The sequence below is a fragment of the Pristiophorus japonicus genome, chromosome 1 (assembly GCF_044704955.1).
Source record: "Pristiophorus japonicus isolate sPriJap1 chromosome 1, sPriJap1.hap1, whole genome shotgun sequence".
In the NCBI taxonomy this organism is placed as follows: Eukaryota; Metazoa; Chordata; class Chondrichthyes; family Pristiophoridae; genus Pristiophorus; species Pristiophorus japonicus.
The window spans coordinates 122,213,387-122,237,030 of NC_091977.1; the positions used below are offsets into that span (position 1 = coordinate 122,213,387).

The following is a 23,644-nucleotide window of genomic DNA, read 5'->3' on the forward strand; positions in this document are numbered from 1 at the left end:
TCGACGAAATCGTCCCGGTCCTCACCAACACAGTACCATTCCTCTGTGCTACAGGTGGCCATTCTCGTGAGTCATTGATTCCTGTTTCTCGTCACCAAATGTAATGACCTTACACAGTACTATAAATTCACACGAGGCACATTCTGCAGACAAGGTCACTCTGTGACCTGAACCTTTATTCACAGGACCAAGAAGTGATGACCCTGCGTGGGACCCCCCTTTGTATACTTGGATGACCAGGTGAGGAGTGTCTCCCACAAGTTCACCCACTGTGGTCAAGGTATGCATTTCTTAGGTGTATGCAGTATGCAGTGTTGTTATGAAGGTTACATACATGACAGGCTGGGTGCTCTTTACCTTTCCGCCATTGTTTATTGTTCATAGGTTTATATGTAACCTTCAGGACGGCTGACAGAGGGCCATGTGGCACTTTGTTGGACGGCACAGAAACGATGGGCCGAAATGGCCTCCTTCTGCGTTGTAGATTTCTATGTTTCTATCACAGTGAATAGCTTTACTTTAAATATTTGGCATGGTTCGAATTGCAACATTACCAGGTATGTGATGAAATTATTTAATGGGTTCATCATTCATTGATACTCCCTCCTTCCCTGTTTGGAAGTACCCATCACCTCTGTCTGATCGCACTCCATTTGAGATCATGAAGTCTTTATCTGGGGAACAGTGAATGAGAATGCATATCCTACTGCTTTGTGATAAAACATACACAGGATCCCAAGAGTGATTTTTAAACTCTTCTAAATTATAACAACTAGTGACACTACAATATTGAATTTAATTATGTACATAATACAGTGACACCATTCTCCAATGCTAATAGTCACATAGCCACAGTTAAATCATCCGTGTAAACTCCACGGGGCTGAGATATTCCTGTCAATAATTTTAGTCCAAATTTCAGCATGAGTACAAAATGTGATTTCCTGTTATACACTTATGCTAACATTGCTGCTTAAATTACTGACAGGAGGAATTTCATTCCCCTGATCCTCAATATACTGCAGCAGCTCCACACAGTCCAGCAGCACACTGGTAGACTAATCTACCTGGAATGTAGACAAAGCCCATCTAGTTTTCAACAATGAAGAGAGTGCTAGATATTTTACAGACACGTTTGCACTCCTTTGGTATTATTGAGCAACTTCCACATAATTGTGGCAGTTTCTGTTAGAATCAGGGCTGGATTTTCGGTTCTGCTCATTTCAGGGCGGTAATGGCAGCGGGGCGGTAAAGTTTGCACCCAGGAACAGTTTGCACCTCACTCAGCAAAATTTAACATCTGGGCCCGGAATGTGGGGCGGAGCGTTAAGAGAGGTGTTACACACCTCTATTAGGGCGCTAGGTCGGCTGAGCAAGCGAAAATCCTGAGCTAAATAGCCAGCCTGAGAGTACTCTAAGAGAGGCCTAGGCGGTGGGGGGGCGGGGGTGTGTGGGGGAGGTGGTGGAGGAAACCTGAAAAAAGCCCACCAAAAATATTCCCAATAAATAACACATGCCACCACAACATAAATTGCAAAAACAATAAAATAAAAAATAATCATACTTACCTGAAGTCAACATTACTTACCTCATTACAGCCGCTACAGCTCGGACCACCATCTTTCACAGGCACTCCCAGCAGGACACTCTACAGAGCGCTAAGGATCAGGCGGCAGCCAAAAATCAAACCAGTTTCGCAACCAGGGAAGTTGCACACTGGCTCGCCTCTTCTGGGCGGTAATGCTCCGCACCCCGTCGAAACTGGCATCGAAAGTCCCGACGGGACACTGGAAGCTGGCCGCCCGCCCGGAAGAGCTTACTGCTGCCATTGCCATCCCTCTGGGGTGCTAACAAGGGCAACAGAAGGCGGAAAATCCAGCCCCAAGTCTACGCCATTTGTGCTCCTCCACAACTCTCACAGTCCTATTTGACCAATTAGTCAGATCAAAAAGTACCTTTGCTAATGTGTCATCATCCAGGTGATTTTTCTGAATCACATGCTGTAGTGCAAAATAAACCTTTTCCTGTAGCTTTTGAACTTTCCTAGGTTCCATCAACCATGGGCGATCTGAAGGAAGTAGAGAAAATACAGCTGTACAGTCACAAGACTAATGATCTTTGCTCTTTAAAGGCAGAACCATTTAAATCGTGAATTAACTAGACCACTGCATCACAAACTTTCCTTTAATTTTCGAGAAACAGTTTGAATATTACCTGTGTGTATTAGGTAAACACACTCACCTGGTGATATCAGAACAGCAGCTGAAAACAAAGCTATTTCTTCCTCAGTCAGCTGGAGGGAGCACAAACTCTTAGCAAAGTCAAATACCGCATTCACTAGGTCATCACATCCTGCATGGGAAATAAATATCAACACTAAGATCAAAAGTTTAGCACTTAGAGAACATTATCACATTAATATTGTGCTCAAAATGTATTTGATTGACATTTATTTTCATTCTATTGATACTCATTTAAAGTAATCAGTTTTATTTCTGCATCGAAGTAACAGTAAAGCAAGGTGGCAAGTTTTTGTATATCATATAAAGTGGGCGGGGAGTGCTCTGCCTGCCCATAAAAACGGTGGTTGGGATTAACTGAAATGAAATTGGTGAGCTGCCAGCACTAATCACGCTCTCTATTAGGATTACTGATTAGGAGGACAAGAATTTCGGTGGGGTGGCCATTAATTAAAGGCAGTGATCAGACTCGTAAAAGGAGGTGCAATTTTTGATAGGCGATAGTAGACCACAATATTCTGGAGCAGTAGGCAGAATGACATAGTCACAGACCAAGTCAGTAGCAGGAAGGAGATTCTCTTCTCCAATAAGGAACAGGTGCCCAAACAAATGATTCAGCAGGAATGTACAATGGTGGCAAAGCATGTAAATGTCATAAGAATTGTACACAGGATTGGCTGCAGTGCAGGAAAAAAAAATGAATGACCTCACTAGAACTGCGAAGGTAAGATTCTCTTTCACGTCTCTCTTACTCTCTATATAACCCTGCATGATCCTTGTTTCACCCCAGCACTATCAATCCTTCCCTTCCCTGCTTCTCATGCCTCTCTCCTCAAGACAGCATGGAATACTTCACTGCACCGCATTCTGTTTGTACTCACATATGGACGAGCTGCTATTACCTTCACAGCAATTTCCCACACTTGGTCATAACTTGTTGCATTTTCCTTTCATCATGCACACTATGCTAAGATGCCTTATACAGCTTGAAATCACCTACAACAGGGTACACACCAACTGACTTCCACTCTTCTGGCAGGAGAAACTGGCATACAACAGAAGAAAGAGGCTGAGAACCAACCTCTATATGGACAATGACACCAATGGAAGGGGCCACTTTTATTATTAGCAGAGAGAGGGCACACAGCATTGAAAATGCCCAAGCTTGGAGGCAAGGCACAGCTGGGTGTTTTGGGCATCTTCTTTTCCTTTTCTTTTTCTATTTGACTCTCTCACTGACACATTCACAACATCACTCAGCGTGAATGGTGCATTCTGCTGTCACTCATCTGCTACTGCTTACCTTTGCCACTACATGCTAACCTTTCATTCTCCCCTTGTGATGGGTCCATCAGATGACACAGGTCTTGCTGTTGCACAGATTGAGGGGGAGAATCCTCCCAAAGAGGCAACATCACTCAGCCTCTCCCTTCCAAGCACATAAAATGGTACTTTGCATGGTATAGATGATGAGTTAGACAACTTAGGAAAAGGCAAGCAAGGAAACAGGTCATCAAAGGGTATTTTCACATCTGAGCTCCGGTGAAGAGGACAGAGATGTACAATTTACAACAACAATAATAAGCATTTATACAGTGCCATTAACATAGATAAACACCCCAACCTGTTTCACAGAAGCATAATCAGGTTAAAGAGGTGGGGTTTAAGGAGGAGAATGGAGTAGCCTAACCACTATCTTATTCAAATGTAACTACCATTAAATTACTCTCAATTCCATATACCCAGAATCCTACTTGAGTTCCTTATGGTCTTTTCAACCTGCAATTCCACATTTAAAGATCTACGGTTGGGATGGGGGAGGGGTAAAGGGATAAATCCCTCCATGGCCTTGGCTCTCCATATCTCTGTCACGTCTTTCAGCCTCACAACCCCCCGAGATATCTGTGCACCTCAAATTTTGCTCCGTTAAGCACCTCTGATTATAATCGCTCAACCATCAGTGGCCGTGCCTTCAGCCCTAACCTCTCGAACTCCCTCCCTAAACCTCTCCACCTCACTACTTCTTTTTCCTCCTTTAAAACCCTCCTTAAAACCCACCTCTTTGAACATGCTTTTGGTCACCTGCCCTAATTTCTTCTTATGTGGCTCGGTGTCAAATTTTTCGTCTTTTAACACTCCTGTGAAGCGTCTTGGGACACTACGACATTAAAGGCGCTATATAAATACAAATTGCTGTTGGGGTGAATTTCCATGGGAGTTCTTCCATTTGTCCATCATAACCTTGATGGAAGTGTATGCAAACCTCAAGAATCCCTATGGAAATCCATACCCCTCCCTCCCCCCTCCACCCCGCCCCCCCCACCCCCACACCAAGTATCTTAGATATACCCTTAGATCTCTCTGTTCTTCATTTGGTTAAGAATTTACCTTCACTATTCTTTTTCCCAAAATATACTATGTGGAAAAGAGATCTTGGCACAGATCTCTGCCAACACCCTGTCAGACTGAGATACATAAAATAATTTGACCCTACACTCTGTTTCTGCCCTCCGCCCCAGCCATCCTTCTATCCATAATTAAAACAGAAAATGCTGGAAATACTCAGCGGGTCAGGCAGCATCTGTGAAGAGAGAAATGTTTCAGGCCGATGATCTTTTGTCAGAACCCCTTATATCCATGTCATTTTTTGAAAAAAGGCTTGAAAAATTGGGGCTTTGTTCATTGTAAGAGAGAAAGTTAGGAGGTTTCCAAAATTCAGATAGGGTAATGATTATTTCTAATGGTTGGCAAAACTGATATATTCCCTTTAATAGCATGTAAACTTTGCAACACCTCTTATGTGATGTCGTAAAAAAGCCTTCTGAAAATCTATATATACAATATCCAATGCATCCCTTAATCTATACACCCTGTGATTTCCTCAAAAAAAAATTCAATTGGATTAGTCAAACACCACCTTCCTTTTATAAATCCACGCTGACTGTCTTTGATCAGGCTATGCCTTTCTCAGTGTTCACAAATTTCATCCCCTGTCTTGGCGGGATGGGGTGTAGTTTTATGAGTCCGTGCTGCTGCGGCAGCCTTGCCTGTCAACAGCGTTAATTGGAAATTTTGGCATGTACTGGCCAAAATGTTCTGACTGGTCAAGGATTAGTGGGTAATTTGCTGCCCCTCCCCCAGCAACATGGACTCATCAAAGTAACTCCTTGAAGTTACTCCCTGAAGGTAACCAGAGTGAAGGTAAGAGTAATTGGCCTGTAATCACTAATCTCAACCCTTTCCCTGATTTTGAACAGCAATGCAACATTTGCTACAGTTCAGTCCTTTGGCACAATTCCTGCTTTCAAAGATTAGAGATAAAATTAATAGTCACTTGGACAAGTATGGATTAATTAAGGAAAGCCAGCATGGATTTGTTCAAGGCAAATCATGTTTAATCAACTTGATCAAGTTTTTTGATGAGATAACAGAGAGGGTTGATGAGGGTAATACGGTTGACGTAGTGTATATGGATTTCCAAAAGGCATTCGACAAAGTGCCACTTAATAGGCTTGCCAGGAAAGTTGAAGCCCATGAAATAAAAGGGACAGTGGCAGCATGGATACGGAATTGACTAACTGATAGGAAGCAGAGAGTAGTGGTGAACGGTTGTTTTTCGAACAGTGGTGTTCCCCAGGGTTCGGTACTAGGACCACTGCTTTTCTTGATTAATGACTTGGATATCGTGTACAAGGCACAATTCCAAAATTTGCAGATGACACAAAACTTGGAAGTATAGTGAACAGTGAAAAGGATAGTGATAGACTTCAAGAAGTCATAGACAGGTTGGTGAAATGGGCAGACACATGGCAGAAAAGTGTGAACTGATATATTTTGGTAGAAAGAATTAGGAGAGGACATATAAACTAACTAGTACAATCCTGAAGGGGATGCACAAATAGAGAGACCTGGGGGTATGTGTGCACAAATCGTTGAAGGTGGCAGGGCAGGTTGAGAAAGCAGTTAAAAAGACATGGGGTCCTGGGCTTCATAAATAGAGGTATCGAGTATATAAGTGTGGAAATGATGATGAATCTGTAATAAACTGGTTCAGCCCCAACTGGAGCACAGTGTCCAATTTTGGGCACCGCACTTTAGGAAGGATGTGGAGGCCTTAGAGAGGGTGCAGAAAAGGTTTATGAGAATGATTCCAGGAATGAGGGTCTTCAGTTACGTTGATAGACTGGAAAAGCAGGGGTTGTTATCCTTGCCGCAGAGAAGATTGAGAGATTTGATAGAGTGTTCAAAATCATGAGAGGTCTGGACAGAGTAGATAGAGATAAACTGTTCCCATTGGCAGAAGGGTTGAGAACCAGTGGACACTGATTTAAGGTAATTGGCAAAAGAACCAAAGGGGCGACGCAAGAAAAAACTTTTTTACGCAGCGAGTAGTTAAGATCTGGAACGCACTGCCTGAAAGGGTGGTGGAAGCAATCTCAATCTTATCTTTCAAAAGCGAGTTGGATAAGTATCTGAAGGAAGAAAAATTGAAGGGCTACGGGGAAAGGGTGGGAAAGTGAGACTAGATGAGAGCCAACACGGGCTTAACGGGCCAAATGGCCTTGTTTCGTGCTGTAACCATTCTATGATTCTATGATTATTAAGAAAATGACGGTTGCTCTGTTATCACCTCTCTGATCTTCTTGTGGGATGCATTTCTTCTGGGTCTGGTGATTTTGTTCTACGTTTAGTCCTATTAACTTTTTTAACACAGTGCCCTACTGAATATTTAGCTCCCGTAGTTTGGAGGTGTGGTGTGTCAGTTAAATCTACACATTGGAAAGATTTCGAAACATGATCAGTACAAAAGCATTGTCTTACCGAGAGCTTTGAATGTTTGCATGCCTGCATATTTTCCCTCAAAAAGCACTGTGTTGTTCAGCGGGTTAAAAGCACGGCACATTCTGACCAATACCACCTCCAAACAACCTAAAATACAGAGACAGACCAGTTTATCAGATTGAGCAGTGGTGTGATAACACTGTTTATACGAAAGCAAAACAAGTATTTAAAAAATGCATAATCTAAATTATTGAGGACAGATTTAAAGCTGCAGTATTTCCACCAAATTGACAATTTTAGATCAATTTCCTAAATTGAAAACTACACTGCTTAATTTCTGTGTTGTGAAAATCATTTCAATTGGAACCGTCACATTGTGGTTTGCTATTACAGAATATGAATTAATTAGAAAAAAATATTGCATGAATTAATTTTGAAAATTTAAATACAGACTGATGATCAAAACTCAGAAGAGATATGCAGCAGTAAGGCGACAGTTACCTATCTTGTGAGTAGGTTTGAAAGTTAGGTTCCTATGTAGAAGTATACAAATCTTTGAAAACTTATCAAACCCTCTACTCTCCCTTGACCTGTTCAATGTACAGTTTATACAAAGGGGTGAGAAGTGTGCTGGTAATTTCACAGGTCATGGGCCACAAGTGGAGGTTTGTTACTGTTGAATAATATGAAACTTTTAACTTTTTATTTAACAGTGCGTTGATAGGAAATTTAATGTTTATCCCGAGGACTAAAGTTTAAACGTTTTCAGTTCACTTGCGCACCTATAGTATTTTAATACATTTGTATAATATTCTAGTTATTTCAGATGGTGGTGAGTTGGACCTTTTATTTTCTTCCAGTTTACTGCTTCTTTCCCTCTTTTCCTTCAGGCAGTAACTCTTACTGGGGTATAGTCCTCAAATCTACAATACCTAATATTCATATGTGAAAATATTATTCAAATGAGGATGGTATCACAGTTGAGATGGATTATATCCTCACCCAACATGTATGCTTTACAACAGGTAAAGTTACTGGAAAGAGATTAGGGGCAGGCAGATTTGTCCTCTCTATCATAGATTCTTACAGCAAAGAAGGCCATTTGGTCCATCATGCCTGTGCCGGCTCTTTGAAAGAGCTATACAGTTAGTTGCACTCACATGCTCTTTCCCCATAACCCTACAATATTGTCCTTTTTAAGTATATATCCAATTTTCTTTTGAAAGTTACTATTGAATCTGCTTCCACCACCCTTTCAGGCAGTGCATTCCAAATTATGCCTAAGCTAATTGTAGTATTTCAACTTCTGACGCTTCGGAGATCAGCTAATTCAGCACAGACTGAGAAATCAATCCTGGAACCTTCCAGGACAGTATGATTCAGAATCACACTAGATAGTGCATTTATTCACGAAACAAACAGGAAATCCTGACTGAGCCTTTCTGATATAATTTAGAATCACATGCTATTGGGTGAAGGAGCTGCTATTTGCTCAGTGGAGTGTTTGGGAAGTGACGCTCAATACCTGAAGAAGCTTGCTCTAAACACTTCACTGCCCTGTTTTTATATAGATCACTGGGGAAAGTTCAGGCCATAGCAGCTGCCAGATCTATACCAGGATGAACTGCCACAATTCAGTTTTGTGCTTCCATCTTAACTTTGATTAAATTAAGATAAAGGATAATAATTTAACATTGCAAGACATGATTATAGTTGAAATTGTATCATTTTGTCACTGACTCTGTTATGCATGGCTGTGAATGTAAACATGCAAAATGGTCTTGTAGCAACTATTACCACGATGACATTGCCCCTTAAATATCATCTGTATTGATACTTACGACATATCCCAGCAACTAAATGGAAGCCACGTTACACATTACTGAAGTATATATATAACCCATACCTGATTTGAGAAGGAGAATTTGATCATTCTGACACAAGTCCATGAACCCTGTAATCCGTTTGGCAAACTCGACCACGTACTGAATTGCGTGCGTGACCTGAATTGCACACTGCTGCCATATGACTTCCCTCACCTTTTAAAAGAAAAAAGGTACAGTAACAGGAGGGGAAGAGAAACAAACTGCACAGGGTATTTTGGGTGTGTAAGAAACATAGGCCGAAAAGAAGAGCAAACGCACTTTGAGCAGACTATCAAGGAGAAAGACATGGCATTGTTCCTGAAGTTTGCATTGGACTTTCCTGGAACAGTCTAGGAAGCCAATTGCAGATGTCTTAGAATGAGAATGGGTGGAGGATTTGAAATACCTTCAACTTTCTCCTAGGTATCCTGTACTGCTCAGATTTGAATTCTGTCTTTGGACCAGAGCTGACTCCCCCATTTTCCTCTCTATTTCTCCTATCTACTTTCCATTTCATTCTCCTCCAATTTGGAGCTATTTTTACCTTTTTTTTTAAAAATACCTTTTTATTGCCTGACTGAAATAACCTTAATCTCTTCACTACTTAATTTTCTTTTGCAGAGTATTAAATTTATTAGTTGCTTATTTGGCTGGCATCTTTACCTTGGACTCGGGTGCATGTGGACTGCATAGCGGGTTGGGAAACCGAAGAATTAAACAGCGCGTTCTGCACTGTGCGTTTTTAACTCAGTGGCCCCAATTAAAACAGTCTTGTGCATTTCCTGGCCCAGTTAAATGGAGCGTGTCTGATGACGTCACTGATGACCAGTTTTCAGCGTGGATAATTAAAGCAGCCTTGAACACAATTAATTTGAAGGTTGATGTAGGAGTGTAGAAGGTGGTTTCCAGAGGTTTAAATAACAGAATAAGACTGACAAATCTGTGGGTCAAAGAGACAAGACAGAGGGCAACACCAAGATTCACAGATGCCTCCCTGGAAGTGCTGGTGCAGGCAGTAAGACCACACACGGAGGTCCTTTTCCCTGGGGATGGCCAAAAATGACCACCGAAAGATACAAAAAAGGTATGGCTAGAGTTCGCAGAGGAGGTCAGTAGCAGCAATGTATTGAGCTGGACGTGGATCCAGTGCTGGAAAAGATTCAATGATCTTATGAGGTCAGGAAAGGTGAGTACAATGCCACACTCACCTTCAGTCTGATGTGCCTATCACCACATCCCCAAGCCTACTCCTGAATGTTACTCCTCACACAAACCTACCTTCCAGGTCCACCCATCCTTCTGCCTCAATGTACTTACTCATAGTGTACTATGTACTGGCACTCATGGGTGTCATCAGCCACATCTTCAGTGGATAGCCCTTGTCTCCAAGCAGCCAGCCAGTAAGTCTATTTGAAGGTGGGAAGTGTTAGAAATCAAGGGTTCAAAATGTATAAAACTGATATGAAGAATGCTGTGTTTAAATGTTCTTTTGAACTGGAGACAAAATGTCTCCTCAGATTGGTATTAGATGCTTAGAAATGCTAATGTTTTGGTACCCTGCTGAGATGTCACAGTATTCTGCACTATGACAACCATTATCTGTTGTTTTCAAGTTAAGACTTCAACTTTGTTTAGGTACCTTTTAGACAATTTGTTATAGAAAGAATCAGAATGGATAGAAGTTGTGAGAGTTAATATAAATAAGTTGCTATGTCATAAAGGAAGTAACACTCTGAAGCGAACAGTTTTCTGGTTTGGCCTCATGGCATCAAAGGCAGGATACAGATGAAAGAGATAAGATATGAATTTCAAATAATGAACCTTGGGAAGTGTGAACAAAAAAAGACATGTGTCCAAAATCTTTAGGGCGGATTCTGGACACAAGGATTGAGACAAAGAACTAGAAGACTTATTAGATATTACATTTTATCGGGAACCTCTGTAGGTCAAAAGGTCTTGTTAATATCCCATGTCAGGCCCACCTCTAAAAAGAGAATAAATGTAACCTTCTCAAGGTTGTTCTCACAAATGGTGTGAGGGGAGATTGAAACATTAAGACGGATTGCAAAAGTTTCTATAGATATGTAAAGAGAAAAAGGTTAGTAAAGACAAATGTAGGTCCCCTGCAGTCAGAATCAGGGGAAGTCATAACGGGGAACAAAGAAATGGCGGACCAATTGAACAAGTACTTTGGTTCGGTATTCACGAAGGAGGACACGAACAACCTTCCGGTTATAAAAGGGGTCGGGGGGTCTAGTAAGGAGGAGGAACTGAGGGAAATCCTTATTAGCCGGGAAATTGTGTTGGGGAAATTGATGGGATTGAAGGCCGATAAATCGCCAGGGCCTGATGGACTGCATCCCAGAGTACTTAAGGAGGTGGCCTTGGAAATAGTGGATGCGTTGACAGTCATTTTCCAACATTCCATTGACTCTGGATCAGTTCCTATAGAGTGGAGGGTAGCCAATGTAACCCCATTTTTTAAAAAAGGAGGGAGAGAGAAAACAGGGAATTATAGACCGGTCAGCCTGACATCGGTAGTGGGTAAAATGATGGAATCAATTATTAAGGATGTCATAGCAGTGCATTTGGAAAGAGGTGACCTGATAGGTCCAAGTCAGCATGGATTTGTGAAAGGGAAATCATGCTTGACAAATCTTCTGGAATTTTTTGAGGATGTTTCCAGTAGAGTGGACAAGGGAGAACCAGTTGATGTGGTATATTTGGACTTTCAGAAGGCGTTCGACAAGGTCCCACACAAGAGATTGATGTGCAAAGTTAGAGCACATGGGATTGGGGGTAGTGTACTGACATGAATTGAGAACTGGTTGTCAGACAGGAAGCAAAGAGTAGGAGTAAATGGGTACTTTTCAGAATGGCAGGCAGTGACTAGTGGGGTACCGCAAGGTTCTGTGCTGGGGCCCCAGCTGTTTACACTGTACATTAATGATTTAGATGAGGGGATTAAATGTAGTATCTCCAAATTTGCGGATGACACTAAGTTGGGTGGCAGTGTGAGTTGTTTGGAGGATGCTGTGAGGCTGCAGAGCGACTTGGATAGGTTAGGTGAGTGGGCAAATGCATGGCAGATGAAGTATAATGTGGATAAATGTGAGGTTATCCACTTTGGTGGTAAAAACAGAGAGACAGACTATTATCTGAATGGTGACAGATTAGGAAAAGGGGAGGTGCAAAGAGACCTGGGTGTCATGGTACATCAGTCATTGAAGGTTGGCATGCAGGTGCAGCAGGCGGTTAAGAAAGCAAATGGCATGTTGGCCTTCATAGCGAGGGGATTTGAGTACAGGGGCAGGGAGGTGTTGCTACAGTTGTACAGGGCATTGGTGAGCCCACACCTGGAGTATTGTGTACAGTTTTGGTCTTCTAACCTGAGGAAGGACATTCTTGCTATTGAGGGAGTGCAGCGAAGGTTCACCAGACTGATTCCCGGGATGGCGGGACTGACCTATCAAGAAAGACTGGATCAACTGGGCTTGTATTCACTGGAGTTCAGAAGAATGAGAGGGGACCTCATAGAAACATTTAAAATTCTGACGGGGTTAGACAGGTTAGATGCAGGAAGAATGTTCCCAATGTTGGGGAAGTCCAGAACCAGAGGTCACAGTCTAAGGATAAGGGGTAAGCCATTTAGGACCGAGATGCGGAGGAACTTCTTCACCCAGAGAGTGGTGAACCTGTGGAATTCTCTACCACAGAAAGTTGTTGAGGCCAATTCACTAAATATATTCAAAAAGGAGTTAGATGAAGTCCTTACTACTAGGGGGATCAAGGGGTATGGCGAGAAAGCAGGAATGGGGTACTGAAGTTGAATGTTCAGCCATGAACTCATTGAATGGCGGTGCAGGCTAGAAGGGCCGAATGGCCTACTCCTGCACCTATTTTCTATGTTTCTATGTTTCTATAAGTTGGGATGGTCGAACACTCTTCGAGTGATCCCATGCTTTACCGAAGGAAGCTCTAGACAAAGAGAAAGAGACTGCAAGCCAGAGAACTGCTCACATGCACCAGCCGTTTGTCTACTTGTTATGGTCATGTGTTTTTGCTGTATAACTAATGTGCTATATTCCATCTTAAACTCTGATTAAACACAATATACCCACTAGATTGGTTTACAGTCGATCATGATTATTAAAGTGACCAGAGATAGTCTTAAACTTGGCTATTTCCAACAAATTGGCTTCTGCGGCAGGACTGTAAAAAGGATTATTGTGGAGATGGACTTGGTCTATAACGTCATCACAAGGCACCAGATGGGAAGACTGGGTAGAAAACCTCGTAAGGGGGTGTGTTTCATCACTGAAACCAAAAACAGAATGGCGGGTGCTCATTGTAGAGATAAAGTTGTGAGCAGTCTCTCAGAGAAAAAGATTATCGGAGTCGTCCAAGAGGATGGATGTAGTTACTCCAAGCACTTGGATTAGAGAGTATCGCAAGTGAATGAGAAGATTAAATTTAAAGAAGCTGGATAGAAAGTGGCATACACAACCCACTTCTGTGTGGTGTGTAGACTTCAGTAACAAACAGGAGAAGCATAAAGAGCAGGAGAGAGAGTGGGAGATAAAGAGAAGCAAACATCTAAGCTGCATGCTACCCATCTGAGAACTCAGCAAAGGAATTAGAGAATAAGTTGCTGAGATGAGAATTTAAAAAAATGATAAAATGAAACCGACATGGAATCTTCAGCTTTTGTGCCGAGAAACATCAAACATTTGTTGAGTGAAAGGGACCTTAAAAGAGATGCTGGAATTTCAGTTTGTGTGAACATCTGTCTTTGAAAAAAGATGCGTTACGTTTGTTTTAGTTCCACCCACTTTTCTGTGCTGAGAGGGAAGAGTTGTTTAACCCTTGCTGTGCTGTTAAGTTTGTTGATTAAAATGTTTAGTTTTAAATCAATTCAAATTGTAACAAAGCATTGCCTTCTTAATTTGGTTATTGACAGTTTTCTTGAAATTATAAGTTGTGAAAAACCTGCCTTACATTGTGACCATAGTGAAATTCTGGTTATTTTAGATCATGAGAGAGTTTCTAGTTCCGTAAAAGAAATTCTCACATTTAAAAAAATTGACAGTATTTGAACTAGAATTTTGAGACATTTAAGGTGATTCTCCTTGTTAACTATTTTGGTTGTACTGGAAAATCTTTGGAAAATCTATTAGCTTGTTATGCATGAAGAAAGAGTCTGACTGGATTCTGTTAGCTCAAAGTAAAATGTGACCTTAGTCTTTTATTGCAGGTCTCCAGAGTGCGTCTCCAGCCTATGAGGCCTCCTTTAGTACCTGTACTTCCAAAGGATTATGGGATCTCTTGGGACTCCAGGGGATGAGCCTTCTGGTGGTAAATACAAGTTTACATAGATAACAACACTCCCCCGCAAAGTCAAAACTGTAACTATTTACAAGGTGAGACGATCTGGGGCCCTTCTTTCCCTGGTTGATTGTCTCGGTGCAGATGCTGGTATTGGTGAACCGTCTGTTGGACCCTCGCTGGGCTGCTGTGCAGCTGGCATTGCTGGGCTGCCTGGTGCGGTGAGTCCTGCTGGGCTGCTGCGGATGGTGGCTTCTGCTTCATGGCCAACCTTGGTGTCAGTTGCCACTGGTGTGTATGTTGGAGGGTCAAAGAAGGTAGGGTCCAAGGTAGGTTGCTCTGGATAGTCTGTGAATCTGAGTTTGATTTGGTCCAAGTGTTTCTGGTGAATGAGTCCATTTGAAAGTTTGACCCGAAACACCCTGCTCCCATTTTTGGCCAAACAGTGCTGGGAAGCCACTTAGGACCACATCCATAATTCAATATAAATACAGGATCATTGATATGTACTTTGTTGAAGCCGCCTGCTCTCTACCTGTTCATGTAGATCAGGGTGAACTAACGAGAGCCTTGTCTTAAGTGCCTTTTTCATGAGCAGCTCAGCAGGTGGAATTCCAGTGAGCGAGTGGGGTCTCGTGCGGTAACTAAGCAGGACTCGGGATAGGCGAGTCTGCATTGAGCCTTCAGTTACCCTCTTCAAGCCCTGCTTGATAGTTTGCACCGCTCTCTCTTGTCTGACCATTGGATACTGGTTTCAACGGGGCAGATGTGACATGTTTGATCCCATTGCGGGTCATGAATTCTTTGAACTCGGCACTGGTAAAACATGGCCCGTTGTCGCTCACAAGGACATCGGGTAGCCCGTGCGTGGCAAACATGGCCTGCAGGCTTTCAGTGGAGACAGCGGACGTGCTAGCCGACATTATCTCACATTCAATCCATTTGGAATATGCATCGACAAAAACAAGGAACATTTTACCCAAGAACGGGCCTGCATAGTCGACATGGACCCTGGACCACGGTTTGGAGGGCCAAGACCATAAACTTAGTGGCACCTCCCTGGGTGCATTACTTAACTGTGAATATGTGTTAATTCTGTGCACGCAGGACTCTAAGTCCGTATCGATACCGGGCCACCATACGTGGGATCTGGCTATCGCTTTCATCATTACAATGTCTGGGTGGGTGCTGTGGAGGTCATTGATGAAGGTGTCTCTGCCCTTCTTGGGAACCACTACTCCATTTTCCCACAGAAGGCAGTCTGCTTGTATAGACATTTCATCTTTGCGCCACTGGAATGGCTTTATCTCTTCCTGCATTTCCACTGGGACACTGGACCAGCTCCCGTGAAGCACATAGTTTTTAACTAGGGATAGTAAGGGGTACTGGCTCATCCAGGTTCTAATCTGTCGGGCTGTGATGGGTGATTGCTCACTCTCAAATACTTCCATAACCATGACTAAATCTGCGGGCTGCGCCATTTCCACCCCCGTGGTGGGCAACGGCAGCCTATTGAGAGCATCGGCACAGTTGCCTGTGCCTGGCCTGTGGCGGATGGCGTAGTTGTATGCGGACAACGTGAGCACCCATCTCTGGATGCAGGCCGATGCATTAGTATTTATCCCCTTACTCTCAGAAAATAGGGATATCAGTGGCTTATGGTCAGTTTCCAATTCAAATTTTAGCCCAAACAGGTATTGATGCATTTTCTTTACCCCATAGACACATGCTAACGCCTCTTTTTCAATCATGCTGTAGGCTCTCTCAGCCTTAGACAGACTCCTGAATGCATAAGCAACCGGTTGCAATTTCCCAAAACCATTAGCTTGTTGCAATACACATCCGGCGCCATATGACGACGCATCACATGTTAGTACCAAACGTTTACATGGATCATACAACACAAGCAATTTGTTTGAGCGTAACAATTTTCTAGCTTTTACAAAGGCATTTTCTTGGCTTTTGCCCCATACCCATTCATCTCCTTTTTGCAGTAAGGCGTGCAGTGGTTCTAACAGTGCGCTGAGACTCGGTAAGAAGTTACCAAAGTAGTTCACGAGTCTTAGAAACGACCGCAGCTCCATCACGTTCTGTGGCCTCGGTGCATTCTCGACTGTCTCCGTCTTCGAATCAGTGGGCCTGATGCCGTCCACCGTGATTCTCCTCCCCAGGAACTCCACTTCAGGCGCCAGGAAAACGCACTTCGAGCATTTTAACCTGAGCCGCATGCGGTTGAGTCGACTAAGAACCTCCTCCAGGTTCTGCAGATGCTCGCTTGTGTCCCGACTTGTAACCAAGATGTCGCCCTGGAAGACCACGGTGTGCGGGACTGACTTCAGTAAGCTTTCCATGTTTCTCTGCAATATCGCTGCCGCTGATCGAATTCCAAATGGGCATCTGTTATAAATGAAAAGACCTTTGTGCGTGTTGATGCAGGTGAGGGCCTTCGATGATTCCTCCAGTTCCTGCGTCATGTAGGCTGAAGTCAAATACGGCTTCGTGAACATCTTTCCTCCGGCCAGTGTTGCAAAGAGGCTGTCGGCCTTTGGTAGTGGGTATTGGACCTGCAGGGAGAAATGATTGATAGTTACTTTGTAATCACCACAGATTCTGACGGTGGCGTCTACCTTGAGGACAGGAACAATCGGATTGGCCCACTCGTTGAATTCGATCGGTGGAGTGATGCCCTCTCATTGCAGCCGGTCTAGCTCTATCTCTACCCTTTCTCTCATCATGTACGGTACTGCTCTTGCCTTGTGATGGATGGGTCGCGCCCCCGGAATTAGGTGGATCTGCACTTTTGCTCCTTGGAACTTCCCGATGCCTGGTTCAAACAGCGAGGGGAACTTGTTTAAGACCTGGGCACACGAAGTGTCATCAGCGGACGAGAGCGCTCGGACATCGTCCCAGTTCCAGCGTATCTTTCCCAGCCAGCTCCTGCCGAGCAGCGTGGGACCATCGCCCGGTACCACCCAGAGTGGTAGCTTGTGCACCGCTCCATCATAGGAGACTTTTACAGTAGCACTGCCGATTACGGGACTCAGTTCCTTTGTGTAAGTTCTCAGATTTGTGCGAATTGGAGTCAAGACTGGCCTTGAGGCCTTGCTGCACCGCAATTTTTCAAAAGACTTTTTGCTCATAATGGACTGGCTCGAGCCGGGGCCAGCTCCATTGACACCGGGAGTCCATTTAGTTCAATCTTCAGCATTATCGGGGGACACTTTGTGGTAAATGTGTGCACCCCATATACCTCTGCCTCCTCGGTGTGAGGTTCTGGTTCGTCATGATCCACCGTGGATCTGTCCTCCTCTGCAACATGGTGGTTTGCAGGATTAACAGGATTAGCAGCTTGCCTGCACATACGTTGGAGGTGTCCCATTGTTCCACAGCCCCTGCAAACGTACCCTTTGAAGCGGCATGAATGGAAACGATGATCACCCCCGCAGCGCCAACAAGGTGTTAATGGCCTTGCATTCCTCACCCTTGATGGTGGACTCTGAGACATCTGCGGACGTGCAGCTGCAGGAAAGTGGGGCCTGCCCTGTATGTTATGGTTTGAAAACAACATCACTTTGTTCACAGTACTTGTAACAGCACTTGTGTGCTGAGAGATTTGCTTTGTATTGTCACTGGTGGCAATGAACGCCTGGGCTATCACTATGGCCTTACACAAGGTTGGGGTCGCTACAGTCAAAAGTTTGCGAAGTATCATTTCATGGCCAATGCCAAGTACGAATAAGTCTCTGAGCATGCTCTCCAAATGTCTTTCAAATTCGCAATGTCCTGCAAGGCGTCTCAGCTCGGCGACATAACTCACCACTTCCTGGCCTTCAGACCTTTTGTAGGTGTAGAACCGGTACCTCGCCATCAGAATGTTTTCCTTCGGGTTCAGATGCTCCCGGACCAGTGTGTACAAATCATCGTACGATCTCTGTGGGTTTTGCTGGAGCAAGCAGATTTTTCATGAGGTCATACGTTGGTGCCCCGCAGACAGTGAGAAGAATCACCCTTCGTTTGCCAGCTTTCGCTTCTCCTTCCAGCTCGTTGGCCACGAAGTATTGGTCGCGTTGCTCCACAAAGGTTTCCCAATCATCTCCCTCCGAGAATTTCTCCAGGATGCCCACTGTTCTCTGCATCGTTGGGTTCGTTATCTCTATTTCGTCGCCAGCTGTTGTGTATGAAGAAAGAGTCTGACTGGATACTGTGAGCTCAAAGTAAAGTGTGACGTTATCTTTTATTGCAGGTCTCCAGAGTACGTCTCCAGCCTGTGAGGCCTCCTTAAGTACCTGTGCTCACAAGGGATTATGGGATCCCTTGGGACTCCAGGGGATGAGTCCTCTGGTGGCTGTACAAGGTAAATACAAGTTTACATATATAACATAACCTTTTGAAAATAAATAATACTAAAAACTTTAGGAATAATCTGAAACGCTGTTTTCTCTGATGAGAGACAAAACGTGCTCGAGGTAGGGAGTCAAGATAAAGTATGGAAGTTACTTTGCAAATGAATTGTGAGCACTTGTGTTTCTAATGTTAAGACACAGTGTAAACTACCAAGCTTGGGAATCTTGTGTTTCTGAAATTGGAATTAATAAGATAAATTGATAAAGATAAATTGACATGAGTTGTTGTTTCAAGCACTCGAAAAGGGAAAATCTAATTGAAGTTTAAACGGATAATTAATTTTTCACTAAAAGAAACTAGTTGAAAACAATCTAGGTGGTCCCACTAATTGCTGTGCATCAAGAGAAAACGTTTGTGCGGAAATAAAATTGAACATTGACAAAACCTGTCAGTGCAACAATATTGCTGTTTGGATTTGTGATAAGTTGGAAATGATGAAATGAACTCAGGCACAATATAGATGGTTATAAAGAATTTAAAAAAAAACGTTTATCTTTAATATTGTATTTTGGATAGTAAGATTTCTCCAGAGCTCATGGATATGAATAGTAATTAATGGGATGCCTACTCGAGATAGAAACAGGAAAATTATACCATCAAATGTGAATTTTTCTAACACTCTAGTGAAAGTAAGAAAGTGTTGTTAAGAATAGTAAATTGATATCTTTCTCTTGGAGACATTTGTGCCCTTACCTATGAACTTTAAAAAAAAGTTGCATTAATAGCCTGGCCACTACCCGAGACATGCAGTGGAAGATGAGCAAAAATCGGCAGACAATCTTTTGATAAGATCACCTGAAAGCCCGAGATGGCTTGTATCGGATGGCATGATGTGGAGTAATATACGCAATATACCCACCATATTGGTTTACACTCGATCCTGATTATTAAAGTGACCAGAGATATTCTAAACTTGACTATTTCCAACAAAAGAGCTGAGGGAGGGTGGACTGGCGCAACACAAATTGCCAAGGAATCTGGCACACACCTGTATGATGATCTTTTTATGGTTGCAGACAAGCTGCACATTGAGGGAGTGGAAGCCCTTGCAGTTCACAAACACTCCTGGGTGATGTGGGGGTGCCCTGATGGCCACATGTATAGTTGATATTGCCCTGCACCTGTGGGAAGCCAGCCAGAGCCACAAAGCCGAGCGCCCACTCAGTAACACTGGCTTCAACAGTGGAAAAGTTTATATAATTGGCTGACTTGTCAAACATGGCATCAGTCATTTAGGTGATGCATCTGTGGATAGCCGACTGCGAGATCCTGCTAATATCTGCTGCAGATCCCTGGAAGGAGCCTGAGGTGAAGAAGTTAAGGGCAGTGGTGACATTGACAGCTACTGGTAAGGCACGTCCTCCAAATCCTCAGGGCAGCAGGTCTTGCTCTAGCAAACTATAAATATCTGCGATGACCTGGCACAAAAGCCTGAGCCACCTGAAGCACTGCTACTCAGTCATGTCCAGGAAGCTTATCCTCTGCCTGTGTACCCTGTGTTGAGGGTATTGCCTCTGGCACACTGCAGCCCTGTGCTGACACCCTCTCTCCTGTGGAGCACCAGGTCGTTGAGGAGAAGGCTACTGGTGTGGTTGTTGTTGCTGCTGGTGTGGCTGGTGTTATTGGTGCTGATGCTCATCTTGGTCCGATCCTGAGGTTCAAGGTGAGAGGGCATAAGCAGCACTCATGTATTGTAATAGATGCAACAGATGGCAGGTAAAGTGGAGATCAGAGACTAGTGGCTAGCAATATGGTGAGAGTGGCTTCCATGGCTGCAGAAATGACCTACGAACTGCTGGCAGCTAAATCTCTGCACCAAATGGAGTCAGCAAGAGCTTTTCCATTAGACAAGGAAGCAGGTGTAATGTGAGAGTATTGATGTGTTTTTTCCAGCTGTCACTTATTGAACTTGCACAATGGCCATGAGCTCCCGCCTCCCCTTCACTGACGAGGTTCCAGAGGTGCGAGAATCCTGTGCTCAAGAAGTTAAAGCCAAAACATGATGTTAAAAAGCCTCTTAAGGGTCTCTCAACAAGCATTTAAGTACTTCAATGAGGTCGCGTGCCTCTCCTGAGCAGGTCCGTGGCACACTGGGAAATGTGCACGAGTTAAATGCGGAAGATGGCGAGATGACGGTGGGTTTCCGACACGCAGGCAATTTTGGCGATTTTGACTACCAACCCGCCCCCAAACCTGCACACTTGGGACTGGGAAAATTCCGGCTTTCGTGTCAATAGCTACCATAAGTAACTCGTAACTTTTATATTGTTCTCCCCTCCTTGTTTTTCTCATTTTCCAGTTCTTATAACCTACTTTTTGTCTTCACAGATACTGACAGAGCTCCTGTGTAGTTCCAGCACTTTCTGCTTTTATTTCTGATTTGAACTTTTGCATACACTTTCAGAGTGGATGATAATATAAAATTTGATCATTTCTGTCCAATTATTTTAATTACAATTAAAACTATACAATTTTCTCCTTCCACCTACAATCTGGGCTTTAAACAGTCATTCATGGGTCACCTAATCACTACTTCCTCATTTATATTTTCTTCTATCTGGTTCCTTTCAACCGTGGTGCAATCCTACACTATAGGTCATGGCCCTTTACCTAGTTTTCTCAACATAATAATTAGAAATAAATCTGGCTGTAGCCCATTGGTGGAACCAACCATCGGTATAACTCCAAAGCTTTGAACTGTATCTGCATGATTTTTTTCATGGGTAGGGACAGCAGGAGGGATTCCGCAATCTGGCACACCCAGGAGAATCACTCGCAGGAAGCACATCTCAGGAAATCTCAGGTACCCAGAGATCGTGATCTTCTATCCATAGAGAGAAAATCATGGGCTGCGCATTCAAAATTTCCCATGGTGCACTCCCTGTCAGCACCATTCTCTGCTGGGAATGCCGGATCATAGGATTGCACCTGATATTTAATACGAGTGAACAAGGAGCAGTCCAGCAATTCATATTGAGAAGACTTGAAATTACATTTTGGCCATGTAGCTTTCTTCAGATACGACTTTTGGAAAAAGGGGATAAAAGTACATAGCCTGTGGAAGGAAAGAACATGATAAACCAAGTAGTCTGTTCTCATTCCATACTTTTATTCTTATGTTCTTAAAAGTGACCTCACTTTTCTACTTCTCTACTGACCCAGGTCTCACCTCTTGAAAGCCTGTTGTTACAATGTTTTCCTTTCAGCACACCATTACCACATCTATTATCATTTGCAGCCCCAATGCTAATACAATCCTTGTGTCCTCCCATTCCTACCTTTTTACGTTTCTTATTTGAGAAGAAATGTAAATGTCCTCTGGAGACCATGGTTACCTTGTTTTGGTAAACTTTAATTTCTTCATATGTGTGCGTCTGCCATGCCAACTGCTGAAGTTCCTCCAGTGTATACTGACATGTCTCCAAGTGGGACTTTATAATATTCTGTGCGATACGATCTGAGGGATTGCAGTATATAAAATCATGAAATAAATGAATTGATAGACTCATACATTTTAATTCTGCTACCACGATGGCTTGAAGATGTGCACTATAGACATAGTAAAAACTTCATCTCGCAAATTATAATGGCCCTGAATTTGCGGTCGGAGGCGTACATCTGGAGTACGTCTCCGACCCGCGAAATATTTCCAAACTTACCTCTAATTTCTTAATTATTAACTTGTGCTCCCTCTGGTATTTGAACAATTTGCTTGGAACAGCTTTTTCAATACTGCAAAGTCTCCTCTTTTCCAAAGAAGACAAGGCCATCCTCTGTAAGCTCTCCTTATAATTTAGATCCTATAGGCAGGATGAGGACCGATTCCCTGAATGGGTGCTACTGGCGTGAAATGGCATCGGCAAGGAATTTTGGTTGGAAAATTGTAGGCCTACAGTGCCTGATCAATGCATGGGTGGAAAGTCAGGTTCCATAGGCCTGTGATTTGCAGGCCACTCCTCTCTGAGATCACTCTGTGCTGGGAGTGAGATATGTCTGTCCCACTAGTGTGAAAAGCAGATATCTTACAGACTGTACATGCAGTTTCGCACTGTGATTGGTTTTAAAATGCTTCTCATGCTTTATTGTCATGTACTGTATCAACTTTTATACTGAATAAAAATGCGAATCATTAAATAGCTATTTAAATATTTAAAAAGAAAGTTAATATGTAACAAGATGCATCAGCAGCAAGTGTCCCATGGTGATGCTATGGAGGTGGGGAAAGCAATAGGAATTTACAATTGGTTTTTTGAATGCATATTGGATGGAGCTATATTGTAACATGGAAGGCAATCAATGACCCAGATTTATGTAATAATATCAGTGAAAGGAATAAGTAGAGCTAACTTTATTTTGTAGTTTATCCTTTAGCAAATCAAGAAGGAAAGTTAAAGATACGCATAGAAAGTAAATGTTGAAAAAATTAAATAAAAACAGAAAATATGGCCTATTAAATTTTAAATTCCACTTCCCTGAGGCCCCTAGCAATGCTGGGCATCAAGGACACACAGGCATCCCTTGTGCTTGGCGTTGCTCGGGTGTAAATAGGGGGACACACATCATAGGATGTACTTTCCTCATTTGCATGGCGATGGAATAGACCCGCCCATATCTGAGTGGGCGTATTAGAAGCTCATCTCCAAATGCTACAGAAGTTCTGATGGGCAAGGGATAGCTCTTGCCTCAATTTCTGCTGCCTACCGAGACTATGATGTTTTTGTGCCAATTTCAAAGTGGAGTTTTGGGGCCAAGGTGCCGACACAAAATGGTAACATTCGTGCACCTTGTGGTTATCATATTACACTGACAGTTCTGAGGTGTGTGCCCCTGCTACATTGATGGTGATTTGGAAGGCAATGCCACACTGTTCACTTCTACAGTAGAACTTTTCTTTAAAGATAGCTGAGCTATTTTATTCCATTTGCAGTTTTTTCCAGTCCACACCCTATTCTTAACTGATCTGTTGATTCTTCCTCTTACTGCTAGAGTCTAGCCAATGTAAATATATGATAGTCAAGCTCTTCAAAT

The 23,644-nt window shown here is 43.1% G+C and overlaps 1 protein-coding gene across 1 annotated transcript in view; it reads right to left on the reverse strand.

Annotated features, from left to right (window-relative positions):
- Positions 1–23,644, reverse strand: part of rorb (RAR-related orphan receptor B) — a 93,939-nt gene that overhangs the window by 17,297 nt on the left and 52,998 nt on the right. The window contains exons 5-9 of the mRNA XM_070868423.1: positions 21,952–22,073; positions 8,929–9,061; positions 7,062–7,169; positions 2,242–2,352; positions 1,956–2,068 (exon numbers count right to left, since the gene is read on the reverse strand). Coding sequence (XP_070724524.1) covers positions 1,956–2,068; positions 2,242–2,352; positions 7,062–7,169; positions 8,929–9,061; positions 21,952–22,073 — 587 coding nt within the window. The remainder of the gene's footprint in view (positions 1–1,955; positions 2,069–2,241; positions 2,353–7,061; positions 7,170–8,928; positions 9,062–21,951; positions 22,074–23,644) is intronic.